The sequence below is a fragment of the Oncorhynchus keta genome, chromosome 14, assembly GCF_023373465.1.
Source record: "Oncorhynchus keta strain PuntledgeMale-10-30-2019 chromosome 14, Oket_V2, whole genome shotgun sequence".
Taxonomy (NCBI): Eukaryota; Metazoa; Chordata; class Actinopteri; order Salmoniformes; family Salmonidae; genus Oncorhynchus; species Oncorhynchus keta.
In genome coordinates, this window is record NC_068434.1 from 569,442 (window position 1) to 585,685 (window position 16,244).

The following is a 16,244-nucleotide window of genomic DNA, read 5'->3' on the forward strand; positions in this document are numbered from 1 at the left end:
CACTTTTTGCTAGTCCTGTCTGGTCCAGCGATGGTGGGTTTGTTCACGTAGGTGACGACGTTGCCGGTGATGTAAGGCAGGTCCTCACCAGATAACAGGCCTACAAGCCCTCAGTCCAGCCTCTCTCAGGCTATTGCGGACAGTCTGAGCACTGATGGTGGGATTGTGCGTTCCTGGTGTAACTCGGGCAGTTGTTGTTGCCATCCTGTACCTGTCCCGCAGGTGTGATGTTCGGATGTAAGGATCTTGTGCAGGTGTTGTTACACGTGGTCTGCCACTGCGAGGACGATCAGCTGTCCATCCTGTCTCCCTGTAGCGCTGTCTTAGGCGTCTCACAGTACGGACATTGCAATTTATTGCCCTGGCCACATCTGCAGTCCTCATGCCTCCTTGCAGCATGCCTAAGGCACGTTCACGCAGATGAGCAGGGACCCTTGGCATCTTTCTTTTGGTGTTTGTCAGAGTCAGTAGAAAGGCCTCTTTAGTGTCCTAAGTCTTCATAACTTTGACCTTAATTGCCTACTGTCTATAAGCTGTCAGCATCTTAACGACCGTTCCACAGGTGCATGTTTATTAATTGATTATGGTTCATTGAACAAGCATGGGAAACAGTGTTTAAACCCTTTACAACAAGCATGGGAAATAGTTTAAACCCTTTACAATGAAGATCTGTGAAGTTTTATGGATTTTTACGAATTATCTTTGAAAAGAGACTTGTTTTTTTGCGTTGAGTTTGTCTACATTTATTTAGCAAAGTTAGCGAGTGGTGTGGTAGCCTAAATGACAAATAACTCCTACGCTGTCAAGATCTCCCCTGAACTCTGAATATTTTAACCTTACAAATAGATGAATATCTTAGTTCGCTAACTGGCCCATCTTAACCATTTGATCCCTGGTTCATTGAATGAGAGAATAGTTTAGGGCTGACCCCATTTAGTCGACTTGTCGATTGTTTCGTCAATAGGCTGTTGGTCGACTGAGTATTATTATTGTCAAGCAGTTGTAAAGAAAATCTATGGCACATGTCTTGATTGACACTTGTCTCAGTGGACTGATCCATTGCGGAGACCCGTCTCAGTGGACTGATCCATTGCGGAGACCCGTCTCAGTGGACTGATCCATTGCGGAGACCCGTCTCAGTGGACTGATCCATTGCGGAGACCCGTCTCAGTGGACTGATCCATTGCGGAGACCCGTCTCAGTGGACTGATCCATTGCGGAGACCCGTCTCAGTGGACTGATCCATTTCCCATTGCAGAGGCCACGGGAATTGCACACCAGTAGTACAGTTAATTCCCATTATTTCTAATATACTTTTGTTACTGTAAAATCTATTAATGCCTTCAATATTTTATTATTAGTCCTACAGTTCTGATGATTGGAGTATGAATAGTAGTAGGCCTAGTCTACCTGGCCAAATGTGCCCATTTGGCAAATTCGCCACTGGTGCCCTGTGCTCTTCACAGATGAAAGCAGGTTCACACTGAGCACATGTGACAGACGTGACAGAGTCTGGAGACGCCGTGGAGAACGTTCTGCTGCCTGCAACATCCTCCAGCATGACCGGTTTGGCGGTGGGTCAGTCATGGTGTGGGGTGGCATTTCTTTGGGGGCCGCACAGCCCTCCATGTGCTCGCCAGAGGTAGCCTGACTGCCATTAGGTACCGAGATGAGATCCTCAGACCCCTTGTGAGACCATATGCTGGGAGGAGATCCCTCAGGAGACCATCCGCCAAATTGATTATATTTTGGTTTTCCCCCTAATCGATATACACACACTACTATGACAAAGCAAAAACAGGTTTGTAGACATTTGTAGACATTTTTTATAATTTATATTTAAAAAATGAAAACAGAAATATGACATTTACATAAGTATTCAGACCCTTTTACTTAGTACTTTGTTGACACACCATTGGCAGCGATTACAGCCGTGAGTCTTCTTGGGTATGACGCTACAAGCTTGGTACACCTGTATTTGGGGAGTTTCTCCCATTCTTCTCTGCAGATCCTTTCAAGCTCTCAGGTTGGATGGGGAGCATCGCTGCACAGCTATTTTCAAGTCTCTCCAGAGTTGTTAGATCGGGTTCAAGTCCGGGCTCTGGCTGGCCCGTTGAAGGACATTCAGAGACTTGTCCCGAAGCCAGTCCTGCGTTGTCTTGGCCGTGTTGTTAGGGTTGTGAGGTCCTGAGCAGTCTTGAGCATGTTTCCAGCAAGGATTTCTCTGTACTTTGCACCATTACCTCGATCCTGACTAGTCTCCCAGTTCCTGTCACTGAAAAACATCCCCACAGCATGATGCTGCAACCACCATAATTCACCGTTGGGATGTTGCCAGGTTTCATCCAGATGTGACACTTGGCAATCAGAGAGGTCAATCTTGTTTCTCATGGTTTGAGTCCTTTTAGGTAAACTACAATTGGGCTGTTGCGCCTTTTTACTGAGGAGTGACTTCCTTCTGGTCACTCTACCATAAAGGCCCGATTGGTGTTGCAGAGATGGTTGTCCTTTTGGAAGGTAATCCCATCCCCACAGAGGAACTCTGGAGCTCTGTCAGAGTGACTCGGTTGCTCAATTTGGCTGGGCAACCAGCTCTAGGAAGAGTCTTGGTGGTTCCAAACATTTGTGTAAGAATGATGGAGGCCGCTATGTTCTTGGGCAGTATTGTTGTGAAATTTTAGATGTCACTTGTTAGATATTACTGCACTGTTGGAGCTAGAAACACAAGCATTTCGCAACACCCGCAATAACATCTGCTTCACACGTGTATGTGACAAACAAAATTTGATTTGAATTGAGATGGATTAGGTTGAGTTGGACCGTGGAGTGAAGGAAAAGCAGCTAAACAAGTGCTCAGCATATGTGGGAACTCCTTCAAGATTGAAATAATCTAAAAATGTATTTGGATTTGTTTAACAATTCTTTTTGGTTACTACATGCTTCCATATGTGTTATTTCATAGTTTTAATGTCTTCACTATTATTCTACAATGTAGAAAATAGTAAAAAATAAAAACCCTTGAATGAGTAGGTGTTGTAAAACTTTTGACCGGTGTAATTGGTGTTTTGATACAGGCTAGATGTAGCTGGATGGTCTGACTGAGCTCTGCAGTTCCTCTGTGGAGATGGTTGTCCTTCGGGAAGGTTCTCCCATCTCTCTTCAGCACTCCACCAATCAGGCCTTTATGGTAGAGTGTCCATACGGAAACCACTCCTCAGTAAAGATGACAGCCCGCTTGGGGTTTGCCAGAAGGCACCCAAAGGACTCGCACACGATGAGAAACAAGATTCGCTGGTCTGATGAAATCAAGATTGAATTCTTTGGCCTGAAAGCCAAGTGTCACATCTGGAGGAAACCTGGCACCATCCCTACGGTGAAGCATGGTGGTGGCAGCATCATGCTGTGGGGATGTTTTTCAGCCGCAGGGACTGGGAGACTAGTCAGGATCGAGGTAATGGTGCAAAGTACAGAGGAATCCTTGCTGAACTTGCTCAAGACTGCTCAGGACCTCACAACCCTACTTATATAAATGTGATATTTCTGTTTTTTAATTTGAGAAATTAGCAAACATTTAAAAAATAAAACAGTTTTTGCTTTGTCATTATGGGGTGTAGATTTATCGGGGGGGAAACACTTTATATCAATTTTAGAATAAGGCTGTAACAATTTGGAAAAAGTCACGGGGTCTGAATACTTTGAGGGGTTGGATGCTGCACATTTGATATCTTTTTTGAACTTCTGTTTAGCGATCTAACAAGGATGCAAACTAGTCACCTTTCGGTGAATTTTGCCATTTTGAATCCAAGAAAGTGTGATGGACCAAGTATTGTTAGCATTGTTTAGTATCTTGCTAGCTGGGTGGAATTGAACGTTAGCTAGCCAGGGAAATGTTGAGCCACATTAGCCAATTTATCTGATGAAATAGATGAGTTTACGGTGTGAAAATTGGCTAATAAAGTCAGATGAGCTAACGTTAGTAACCTAACCAATTCGCTATAGTATTAACTGGTAACATTATACCACTACAGGATCTAGATACTTTTGCTATACTCTCTGGATTAAAATCAAATTATGATAAGTGTACCATATTACGTATTGGATCACAAGAAAAATGCTAATTTTACATTACCGTGTAGTTTACCAATTAAATGGTCTGACGGAGATGTGGACAGACTCAGTATACAAATCCCAAAAGAAATAAACGATCTCACTCCAATACATGTTTATAGAAGGTTAGCAAAAATAGATAAGATCTTGCTACCATAGAAAGGTAAATACCTGTCTCTTTGTGTAAAAATCACCCTGATTAACTCTTTAGTCATATCCCATTTTACCCTGATTAACTCTTTAGTCATATCCCAGTTTACCCTGATTAACTCTCTAGTCATATCACAGTTGACCTTTTTGCTTATGGTTTTGCCTACACCTAGTGACCTGCTTTTTCGATTATATGAACATAAAATATTCAATTTTATATGGAACAACAAGCCAGACAAAATGAAAAGGGCCTATTTATATAACGAATATGAATATGGAGGGCAGAAATGATTAAATATTAAAGCATTAGACCTCTCACTAGAGGCATCAGTCATACAAAAGTTATACTTAAATCCAAACTGGTTCTCTAGTAAATTGGTAGGAATGTCTCATCCTCTGTTCAAGAATGGCCTTTTCCCCTTTATTCAGATTACAACCTGCTCACTTTATTCAGATTACAACCTCTCCCTTTATTCAGATTACAACCTGCTCACTTTATTCAGATTACAACCTCTCCCTTTATTCAGATTACAACCTCTCCCTTTATTCAGATTACAACCTCTCCCTTTATTCAGATTACAACCTCTACCTTTATTCAGATTACAACCTCTCCCTTTATTCAGATTACAACCTCTACCTTTATTCAGATTACAACCTCTCCCTTTATTCAGATTACAACCTCTCCCTTTATTCAGATTACAACCTCTCCCTTTATTCAGATTACAACCTCTCCCTTTATTCAGATTACAACCTCTACCTTTATTCAGATTACAACCTCTCCCTTTATTCAGATTACAACCTCTACCTTTATTCAGATTACAACCTCTCCCTTTATTCAGATTACAACCTCTCCCTTTATTCAGATTACAACCTCTTCCTTTATTCAGATTACAACCTCTCCCTTTATTCAGATTACAACCTCTCCCTTTATTCAGATTACAACCTCTCCCTTTATTCAGATTACAACCTCTCCCTTTATTCAGATTACAACCTCTCCCTTTATTCAGATTACAACCTCTCCCTTTATTCAGATTTCAACCTCTCCCTTTATTCAGATTACAACCTCTCCCTTTATTCAGATTACAACCTCTCCCTTTATTCAGATTACAACCTCTCCCTTTATTCAGATTACAACCTCTCCCTTTATTCAGATTACAACCTGCTCACTTTATTCAGATTACAACCTCTCACTTTATTCAGATTACAACCTCTCCCTTTATTCAGATTACAACCTCTCCCTTTATTCAGATTACAACCTGCTCACTTTATTCAGATTACAACCTCTCCCTTTATTCAGATTACAACCTCTCCCTTTATTCAGATTACAACCTCTCCCTTTATTCAGATTACAACCTCTCCCTTTATTCAGATTACAACCTCTCCCTTTATTCAGATTACAACCTCTCCATTTATTCAGATTACAACCTCTCCATTTATTCAGATTACAACCTCTCCCTTTATTCAGATTACAACCTGCTCACTTTATTCAGATTACAAACTCTCCCTTTATTCAGATTACAAACTCTCCCTTTATTCAGATTACAACCTCTCCCTTTATTCAGATTACAACCTCTCCCTTTATTCAGATTACAACCTCTCCCTTTATTCAGATTACAACCTCTCCCTTTATTCAGATTACAACCTCTCCCTTTATTCAGATTACAACCTCTCCCTTTATTCAGATTACAACCTCTCCCTTTATTCAGATTACAACCTCTCCCTTTATTCAGATTACAACCTCTCCCTTTATTCAGATTACTGCCTGCTCACTTTCAGTTGTTTGAAAAGGAAATAATCTCCAAAATATCTTTATTTTTTTAAACAAGCCTTAGAAAGTTGGTTGCCATGTCAGTTTAATCCACCTGAAAAGACAGAACAAATAGTACAACAAATATTGTGGTTAAATTATAATATACTAATTGATTAAAAAAAATGTTTATTGAAGAAATTTTTTAAAAAGCTATACATTTAGTGAATGACATCATAAATAGGACAGATGGAGTTGTGTCACACATGCAGCTAACACAGACATATGGAAATGTCTGCTCTACCCAAAATTACAACCAACTAATTGCAGCATTACCACAAAACTGGAAGAGGCAAGTAGAAGGGAGAAAGAGTAAGGAACTTGTATGTCGGCCCTGTATTAAAGAATATAAATGGTTAAAGAAAAGTGTGATAAATAAAAACATTCACCAATTTCATTTAAGGACCAAAAAACTGACAGCTGTGCCATATAAATAGCAAAATAGTTGGGAAGAGCTTTTCGATGTACCCATTCCATGGCACATGGTTTATGAATTGATACGCAAAACAACACCGGATTCAAAACTTCACATTTCTATTTAAATTATTATACAAAATTCTTGCAACTAATAGAATGTTATACAATATTCCCAGCTCTGCAGATTCTGCTGTGAGGAGGAGTCATTGGATCATTTATTTTGGTATTGTCCATATGGAGCTCGTTTTTGGTCACAGGTCCAGGAATGGCTGAAGATTTGTAACATGTGCCAAGAACTAACACTACAGACAGCAATACTGGGTGATCTGAAAAGCCATAGTCAATCAATCAATAATATAATAATGATATTAGAAAATATGTTTAAATTACAATCTGTAGAAGCTATGAGATTAGAAAGGTTCAATTATTTTGTGAAGCATCACAGTTGAAAAATATATGGCAAGTAGAAATCCAAAATGGATGATGTTGAGAGATAGATGGGAGGGGTTGAATGGAGCTGAAGGGACTGGATGGTGTTAAGAGATAGATGGGACTGGATGGGTTGAATGGAGGCTGAAGGGACTGGATGGTGTTAAGAGATAGATGGGAGAGGTTGAATGGAGCTGAAGGGACTGGATGGTGTTAAGAGATAGATGGGAGGGGTTGAATGGAGCTGAAGGGACTGGAAGGTGTTAAGAGATAGATGGGAGGGGTTGAATGGAGCTGAAGGGTGGGACTGGATGGTGTTGAGAGATAGATGGGAGGGGTTGAGTGGAGCTGAAGGGACTGGATGGTGTTAAGAGACAGATGGGAGGGGTTGAGTGGAGCTGAAGGGGCTGGATGGTGTTAAGAGACAGATGGGAGGGGTTGAGTGGAGCTGAAGGGGCTGGATGGTGTTAAGAGACAGATGGGAGGGGTTGAGTGGAGCTGAAGGGACTGGATGGTGTTAAGAGACAGATGGGAGGGGTTGAATGGAGCTGAAGGGTGGGACTGGATGGTGTTAAGAGATAGATGGGAGGGGTTGAATGGAGCTGAAGGGTGGGACTGGATGGTGTTAAGAGATAGATGGGAGGGGTTGAATGGAGCTGAAGGGACTGGATGGTGTTTAGAGATAGATGGGAGGGGTTGAATGGAGCTGAAGGGTGGGACTGGATGGTGTTAAGAGATAGATGGGAGGGGTTGAGTGGAGCTGAAGGGTGGGACTGGATGGTGTTGAGAGACAGATGGGAGGGGTTGAGTGGAGCTGAAGGGTGGGACTGGATGGTGTTAAGAGACAGATGGGAGAGGTTGAGGGGAACTGAAGGGTGGGACTGGAAGGTGTTAAGAGATAGATGGGAGGGGTTGAATGGAGCTGAAGGGTGGGACTGGATGGTGTTGAGAGATAGATGGGAGGGGTTGAAGGGACTGGAAGGTGTTAAGAGATAGATGGGAGGGGTTGAATGGAGCTGAAGGGTGGGACTGGATGGTGTTGAGAGATAGATGGGAGGGGTTGAGGGGAACTGAAGGGGCTGGATGGTGTTAAGAGACAGATGGGAGAGGTTGAGTGGAGCTGAAGGGTGGGACTGGATGGTGTTGAGAGACAGATGGGAGGGGTTGAGTGGAGCTGAAGGGTGGGACTGGATGGTGTTAAGAGACAGATGGGAGAGGTTGAGGGGAACTGAAGGGTGGGACTAATAACAAGAGAAACAATGTCGGGCATAAGGGATGTGTAGAATGTATATAGGTTCAGAACTGTTGTGAAATAGCATAGTTACAAATAGAAATCAAACTGGATGGACATCAGAAATAGAGGAAGGACTAAGAACAAACAAGAGAGAACTATTGTAAAGTAGACTGTGTCTGTAGAGTGTGTATAAGATGTACGGATTGAAGGTAGAAGCAGAAGTGTTTATTAGTTTACTCCAATTGGGGGATCGGGGGAAGGGTTTGCGGGGAATAATAATAAAGGTATATTCTTTTAAAAAGTATGTATGTCTATATAGGTATGTGTATGTATATATGTGTATATATATGCATGCGTGTATGGATATATATATTTACCCCAAAACATATGGGGGATTGGAAATGATGCAGACAATTACATTGGAAGCAACATTCTTCCCTCAATATTAAGCCGATCTTCCTTCAAAAAACAAAACATTCTACGACTCCTTGCCATTCCTCAAGTTGTAATGCGTTAGTTGCTTACTGGATGCTGGAAATCTGTGTGAAGTGTTAACTCGTTATAGTTAGCTCACCAAACGAACCTATATCTGTGAACTAATGTTTTCCCTCTACAGTATGTGGTTAATTTTCAGAATGAGAGAATTAGGTGAAAATGAGGCGTTGCTTGTTTAAAAACCTCTTAAGGATCTGCCCCCCCCCCCCCAATTTCCTCCTAAAATGACATACCCAACTCTAACTGCCTGTAGCTCAGAACCTGAAGCAAGGATATGCATATTCTTGATACCATTTCAAAGGAAACACTTTGAAGTTTGTGGAAATGTGAAATTAATGTAGTTGAATATAACACATTAGATCTGGTAAAAGATAATACAAAGAAAAAACATGCTTTAAAAAATAAAATCCATACCATCTTTGAAATGGAAGAGCAAGGTGCAATTTAGATTGTGGCCACTAGATGGCAGCAGTGCATGGGCAAAATTTTAGACTGATCCAATGAACCATTGTATTTCTGTTCAAAATGTTGTATCGACTGCCCAAATGTGCGAAATTGGTGTATTAATACATTTTCAAGTTCATAACTGTGCACTCCCCTCAAACAATAGCATGGTATTATTTCACTGTAATAGCTACTGTAAATTAGACAGTGCAGTTAGACTAACAACAATTTAAGCCTTCTGCCAATATCAGATATGTCTATGTCCTGGGAAATGTTCTTTTTACTTACAACCTCATGCTAATCACATTAGCCTATGTTAGCTCAACCTCATGCTAATCACATTAGCTTATGTTAGCTCAACCTCATGCTAATCACATTAGCTTACGTTAGCTCAACCTCATGCTAATCACATTAGCCTACGTTAGCTCAACCTCATGCTAATCACATTAGCCTACGTTAGCTCAACCTTCCCACGGGGGTCCCACTGATCTGGTAGAGGTTAAACAAGTGTAGCTGGAGCTGGGCCTGGCTTAAGCTGGATGCCACTAGAGGTGAAGGGAACACCACACACTTTCCCTCTATCACTTTTTAAATACGGTGGATGGAAAGGGGCCTGAAAGAGACCAATTATGCCAACAAAGGATCTCATGCTCTGCTGGCACATTGTACAACAGATGTGTACAATGTAATAATGTGCAGTGAAGCCCACAGATATTGTTTTTGTTGTGTTGAACTTGATAGTAACACGTGAGTGAGTGCGTGGGATTATATTTATTTTTTTACTCGGTGAACATTTGCACACATGTATCCTTGTGCAGTTGATCAATATCTTCAGAGGCCACTATAATAGAGCAACAATAGAATGCCTGTTTCATTCTGTTTCTACTTTGCAATGTTTTTTCCCCAGTATATTTAGTGTGGTCACAAGCGTTCTATTATCAAGGCTAAAAGTAGTGTATTATTAGTGTTTTCTTTCTCATTTGCTGTGAAGTCTGGGCAACAAATAACATTGGATTTTGCTTTCTTTACTTTTTTAATTAGCTATTTTAGGGTCACATGAACCACTTTTTATTTTACACACAGAGACTGATCATGTAGATCATATTCTGTTGGTTAATTAGTTAAAAACCTGCGTTATTTATTGCTTGTTTCAGTGCAACAACAAAAAAGTGTCACCTTTTTTGGTCCCTCAGAAGTTTGTATCCCTGTATTATGTAAAATAAAGAACTGAATGGTGTGGCAGCACTATGAGGTAAAATAAAGAACTGAATGGTGTGGCAGCACTATGAGGTAAAATAAAGAACTGAATGGTGTGGCAGCACTATGAGGTAAAATAAAGAACTGAATGGTGTGGCAGCACTATGAGGTCAAATAAAGAACTGAATGGTGTGGCAGCACTATGAGGTAAAATAAAGAACTGAATGGTGTGGCAGCACTATGAGGTAACATAAAGAACTGAATGGTGTGGCAGCACTATGAGGTCAAATAAAGAACTGAATGGTGTGGCAGCACTATGAGGTCAAATAAAGAACTGAATGGTGTGGCAGCACTATGAGGTAAAATAATGAACTGAATGGTGTGGCAGCACTATGAGGTCAAATAAAGAACTGAATGGTGTGGCAGCACTATGAGGTAAAATAATGAACTGAATGGTGTGGCAGCACTATGAGGTCAAATAAAGAACTGAATGGTGTGGCAGCACTATGAGGTCAAATAAAGAACTGAATGGTGTGGCAGCACTATGAGGTAAAGTAAAGAACTGAATGGTGTGGCAGCACTATGAGGTAAAATAAAGAACTGAATGGTGTGGCAGCACTATGAGGTCAAATAAAGAACTGAATGGTGTGGCAGCACTATGAGGTAAAATAAAGAACTGAATGGTGTGGCAGCACTATGAGGTAAAATAAAGAACTGAATGGTGTGGCAGCACTATGAGGTAAAATAAAGAACTGAATGGTGTGGCAGCACTATGAGGTAACATAAAGAACTGAATGGTGTGGCAGCACTATGAGGTAAAATAAAGAACTGAATGGTGTGGCAGCACTATGAGGTAACATAAAGAACTGAATGGTGTGGCAGCACTATGAGGTCAAATAAAGAACTGAATGGTGTGGCAGCACTATGAGGTCAAATAAAGAACTGAATGGTGTGGCAGCACTATGAGGTAAAATAATGAACTGAATGGTGTGGCAGCACTATGAGGTCAAATAAAGAACTGAATGGTGTGGCAGCACTATGAGGTCAAATAAAGAACTGAATGGTGTGGCAGCACTATGAGGTAAAATAAAGAACTGAATGGTGTGGCAGCACTATGAGGTCAAATAAAGCACTGAATGGTGTGGCAGCACTATGAGGTCAAATAAAGAACTGAATGGTGTGGCAGCACTATGAGGTAACATAAAGAACTGAATGGTGTGGCAGCACTATGAGGTAACATAAAGAACTGAATGGTGTGGCAACACTATGAGGTAAAATAAAGAACTGAATGGTGTGGCAGCACTATGAGGTCAAATAAAGAACTGAATGGTGTGGCAGCACTATGAGGTAACATAAAGAACTGAATGGTGTAGCAGCACTATGAGGTAAAATAAAGAACTGAATGGTGTGGCAGCACTATGAGGTCAAATAAAGAACTGAATGGTGTGGCAGCACTATGAGGTCAAATAAAGAACTGAATGGTGTGGCAGCACTATGAGGTCAAATAAAGAACTGAATGGTGTGGCAGCACTATGAGGTCAAATAAAGAACTGAATGGTGTGGCAGCACTATGAGGTAACATAAAGAACTGAATGGTGTGGCAACACTATGAGGTAAAATAAAGAACTGAATGGTGTGGCAGCACTATGAGGTCAAATAAAGAACTGAATGGTGTGGCAGCACTATGAGGTAAAATAGTGAACTGAATGGTGTGGCAGCACTATGAGGTAAAATAAAGAACTGAATGGTGTGGCAGCACTATGAGGTCAAATAAAGAACTGAATGGTGTGGCAGCACTATGAGGTAAAGTAAAGAACTGAATGGTGTGGCAGCACTATGAGGTAAAATAATGAACTGAATGGTGTGGCAGCACTATGAGGTCAAATAAAGAACTGAATGGTGTGGCAGCACTTTGAGGTCAAATAATGAACTGAATGGTGTGGCAGCACTATGAGGTCAAATAAAGAACTGAATGGTGTGGCAGCACTATGAGGTAACATAAAGAACTGAATGGTGTGGCAGCACTATGAGGTAAAATAAAGAACTGAATGGTGTGGCAGCACTATGAGGTAAAATAAAGAACTGAATGGTGTGGCAGCACTATGAGGTAAAATAAAGAACTGAATGGTGTGGCAGCACTATGAGGTAAAATAAAGAACTGAATGGTGTGGCAGCACTATGAGGTCAAATAAAGCACTGAATGGTGTGGCAGCACTATGAGGTAACATAAAGAACTGAATGGTGTGGCAGCACTATGAGGTAACATAAAGAACTGAATGGTGTGGCAGCACTATGAGGTAAAATAAAGAACTGAATGGTGTGGCAGCACTATGAGGTAACATAAAGAACTGAATGGTGTGGCAGCACTATGAGGTAAAGTAAAGAACTGAATGGTGTGGCAGCACTATGAGGTCAAATAAAGCACTGAATGGTGTGGCAGCACTATGAGGTAACATAAAGAACTGAATGGTGTGGCAGCACTATGAGGTCAAATAAAGAACTGAATGGTGTGGCAGCACTATGAGGTAAAATAAAGAACTGAATGGTGTGGCAGCACTATGAGGTAACATAAAGAACTGAATGGTGTGGCAGCACTATGAGGTAAAATAAAGAACTGAATGGTGTGGCAGCACTATGAGGTAAAATAAAGAACTGAATGGTGTGGCAGCACTATGAGGTAACATAAAGAACTGAATGGTGTGGCAGCACTATGAGGTCAAATAAAGAACTGAATGGTGTGGCAGCACTATGAGGTCAAATAAAGAACTGAATGGTGTGGCAGCACTATGAGGTAAAATAAAGAACAGAATGGTGTGGCAGCACTATGAGGTAAAATAAAGAACTGAATGGTGTGGCAGCACTATGAGGTCAAATAAAGAACTAGAAATGCTGTAAACGAGCATAATGCCTAGGCTTTTGCTCAGAAGACTAATTGTTTTGTGACTCGCAGATGATCTCTGTTAATTTATTATTATTATAGTATTATTACTCAAGTTTCATCAGAGTGAAATGTAATTTTCCTGCAGTCTACAACAGTGCACGCGTTATTTTTATTTAACTCGGTAAGTCATTGAGAACAACTTATTTTACTTAACAAATTACTAAGAGATACCAATGTTTCAATACTTGTCCTAAAAACATTAATGCTGTAGGCTGATTGAAACGATAGTTAATGTCCACTGCTTTTATACAGGAGAGTTGTAGTGCCTGTTAAGTGGTGGTTCTCAGTTCAGTGTTTTGATTAATTCTCCTTCCCAACCAGGAAATCTGGCTGATGCCAGAAAGAAAGATGAAGCTCTCCCTCCCTGCAACAAAGCACTTTTTTTTTTCTTTTTCGCATGCACCATCTGGTCACGTGATGCTGATCTGTTACCCAGCAAGTTCATTATCAGGCAGCCATCTTGGTATCTATCATCGGAGCAGCGACTCACAGCCTACTCTATCTGAGCTAGCCGAGCGAGAGGAGAGGCAGAGCGTTGTTATACCAGTACCCAGACCACACCGCGCTGCAGAGACGAACAGGAGAGGGCAGGGCTGCAGCCTTTGTTGAGACAGACGCACGGTGGCTTTTCTCCTTACTCATCTGTAAAGGGAGGAGAGCGTGAAGGGCGAGGAATAACAAACCCAGCATCCATCCAGCCTCCTCTTTTCACTCTCCCTTTGTTTTCAGCACATAGACTGGCCTTACTTTGCATTGCCTGTCTTTCTGGAGAGAGCTGCGTTGTTTCCATTTGTCTCTCAGCCCTCTATTCGCTGAGTCATCATGGCAGACCTGATGGCCCAGCCCGACGCCCCGACTCCCACCACCGACAAGATCACGCAGGCCGCCCGGGAGACCATCTACCTGTGTAACTTCCGCGTGTCGGTGGACGGAGAATGGCTCTGTCTCAGGGAGCTGAACGACATCTCCCTCACCCCAGACCCAGAGCAAGCCCACGAAGGTACAGACAGGGCTGAGGCTGACCTAGTCTAGGAGGATGGGGAGGGGGGTGGGTGGGGGTGGGTGGATGTTCAGGAAGATGTTGTGGTAATGAATTACATCATTGGTTCTCAGCGCTTGGTAACCCACTGATTTAACTCAATGATTACAAGAGTGTCTTGCAGGGAGGAGGGCTGGGATATAGACACTCAGGATATCCTCTCTCCATCCTGCCTCCGTACAGTAACAGACCTGTGTTTTCGATGCTGTCGTTGAGCTGTGGCGCTGCTCCACACGTTGAAGATGGTAGAACAGCCCACATTTTACTTTTCCTCTACAAACAAAAGGCGTAATGAAAAATTAGACAACCCCATGGAATAGTTGATCTATTAACTTTATACTGAACAAAAATATAAACGTAACATGGGCTGAATAAAATATCACAGAAATGTTCCATGCGCACAAAAAACTTATCTCAAATTTTGGGCACAAATTTTTTTTACATCCCTGTTAGTGAGAATTTCTCCTTTGCAAAGATAATCCATCCACCTGACAGGTGTGACATATCAAGAATCTGATTAAACAGCATGATCATTACATAGGTGCACCTTGAGCTGGGGACAATAAAAGGCCACTCTAAAACCATGCGGTTTTGTCACACAACACAATTTCACAGATGTCTGAAGTTTTGAGGGAGCATTTGGGATGCGGACTGCAGGAATGTTCACCAGAGCTGTTTTATCTTTTTATTTAATATTTAACTAGGCAAGCCAGTTAAGAACAAATTCTTATTTACAATGACGGCCAAACCTGGTCAATTCTGCGCCGTCCTTTTTAGAGAATATGGCTGTATGGCCAACCGGCCTCACAACCGCAGACCATTTGCACAACTGAAGAATAGAAACCATAAACCAAGCTCGTCGTCTTGACCTGACTGACGATGTTCAGCATCGTAACTGACTTCAGATGCTCTGATGGCCCACTGGATAGGTGTGCTGTTCACAGGTTAATCCCGGTTTAAACTGTTTGCGATGCTCTGCATCGACGTGTACTACGGTTCCAGTTCTCGCTGATATTCAGCAACTTCACCATTGGAGGAGGGAGGAGTGGGACACCATCCCACAGCCATTGGGACAACATTCCACAGACCACAATCAACTCTGAGAAGATGTCACGCTGCATGAGGCACATGGTGGTCACACCAGATACCGGTTTGCTGATCTAAGCACCTAACTTTGTTTTAAGGTATCTGTGACCCACAGATGCATATCTGTATTCCCAGTCTTGTGAAATCCATAGATTAGAGCCTAATTTATTTAAATTCACTGATTTCCTTTTGAATTTGAACTCCGTAATATCTTCAGAAATTGTTGCATTGATATGGTTTGTTCAGTGTAGCTTTTTGTTTGGGTGAGATAAATGTTCTTCTTGAGGTGCATTCAAGTTGAGTGCCACCAGCCGCACAACAGTCATTTTAAATAAACAGATGCATTAACCACTTCCCCCTCTTCTTGTTCTTATACAGGTTTTCATACACTGCCGGTCCAACGTTTGGACACACCTACTCATTGAAGGGGTTTTCTTTATTTTTTGCTATTTTCTACGTAGTTGATTTGTTCTCTATTATTCTACTATGAAATTACACATGGCATCATGTAGTAACCAAAAAAAGTGTTAAACCAATCAAATCAAAATCTATTTTATATTTGAGATTCTTCAAATAGCCACCCGTTGCCTTGACAGCTTCGCACACTGTTGGCATTCTCTCAATGAGCTTCACCTGGAATGCTTTTCCAACAGTCTTGAAAAGAGTTCCCACATATGCTGAGCACTTGTTGGCTGCTTTTCCTTCACTCTGCGGTCCAACTCATCCCAAACCATCTCAATTGGGTTGAGGTAGGGTGATTGTGGAGACCAGGTCATCTGATGCAGCACCTTCTTGGTCAAATAGCCCTTACACAGCCTGGAGGTGTGTTGGGTCATTGTCCTGCTGAAAAACAAATGATAGTCCCACTAAGCCCAAACCAGATGGGATGGCGTATCGC

At 41.7% G+C, this 16,244-nt stretch overlaps 1 protein-coding gene across 30 annotated transcripts in view; it reads left to right on the forward strand.

The window, feature by feature from the left end:
- The window catches only part of LOC118377884 (protein RUFY3), a 60,016-nt gene that overhangs the window by 4,179 nt on the left and 39,593 nt on the right, over positions 1-16,244 (forward strand). Inside the window, exon 1 of one of the 30 annotated variants that reach the window (XR_008063132.1) lies at positions 13,316-14,221. The exons of 28 other annotated variants lie outside the window; for them this stretch is intronic. Coding sequence is in view for 1 of the 2 variants with exons in the window: in XM_052460797.1 (XP_052316757.1) it covers positions 14,044-14,221 (178 nt within the window). In the remaining variant the exon portion in view is untranslated. Of the gene's footprint in view, positions 1-13,315; positions 14,222-16,244 lie in introns of those variants that run through there. One more of the 30 variants, XM_052460797.1, reaches the window with a different exon arrangement.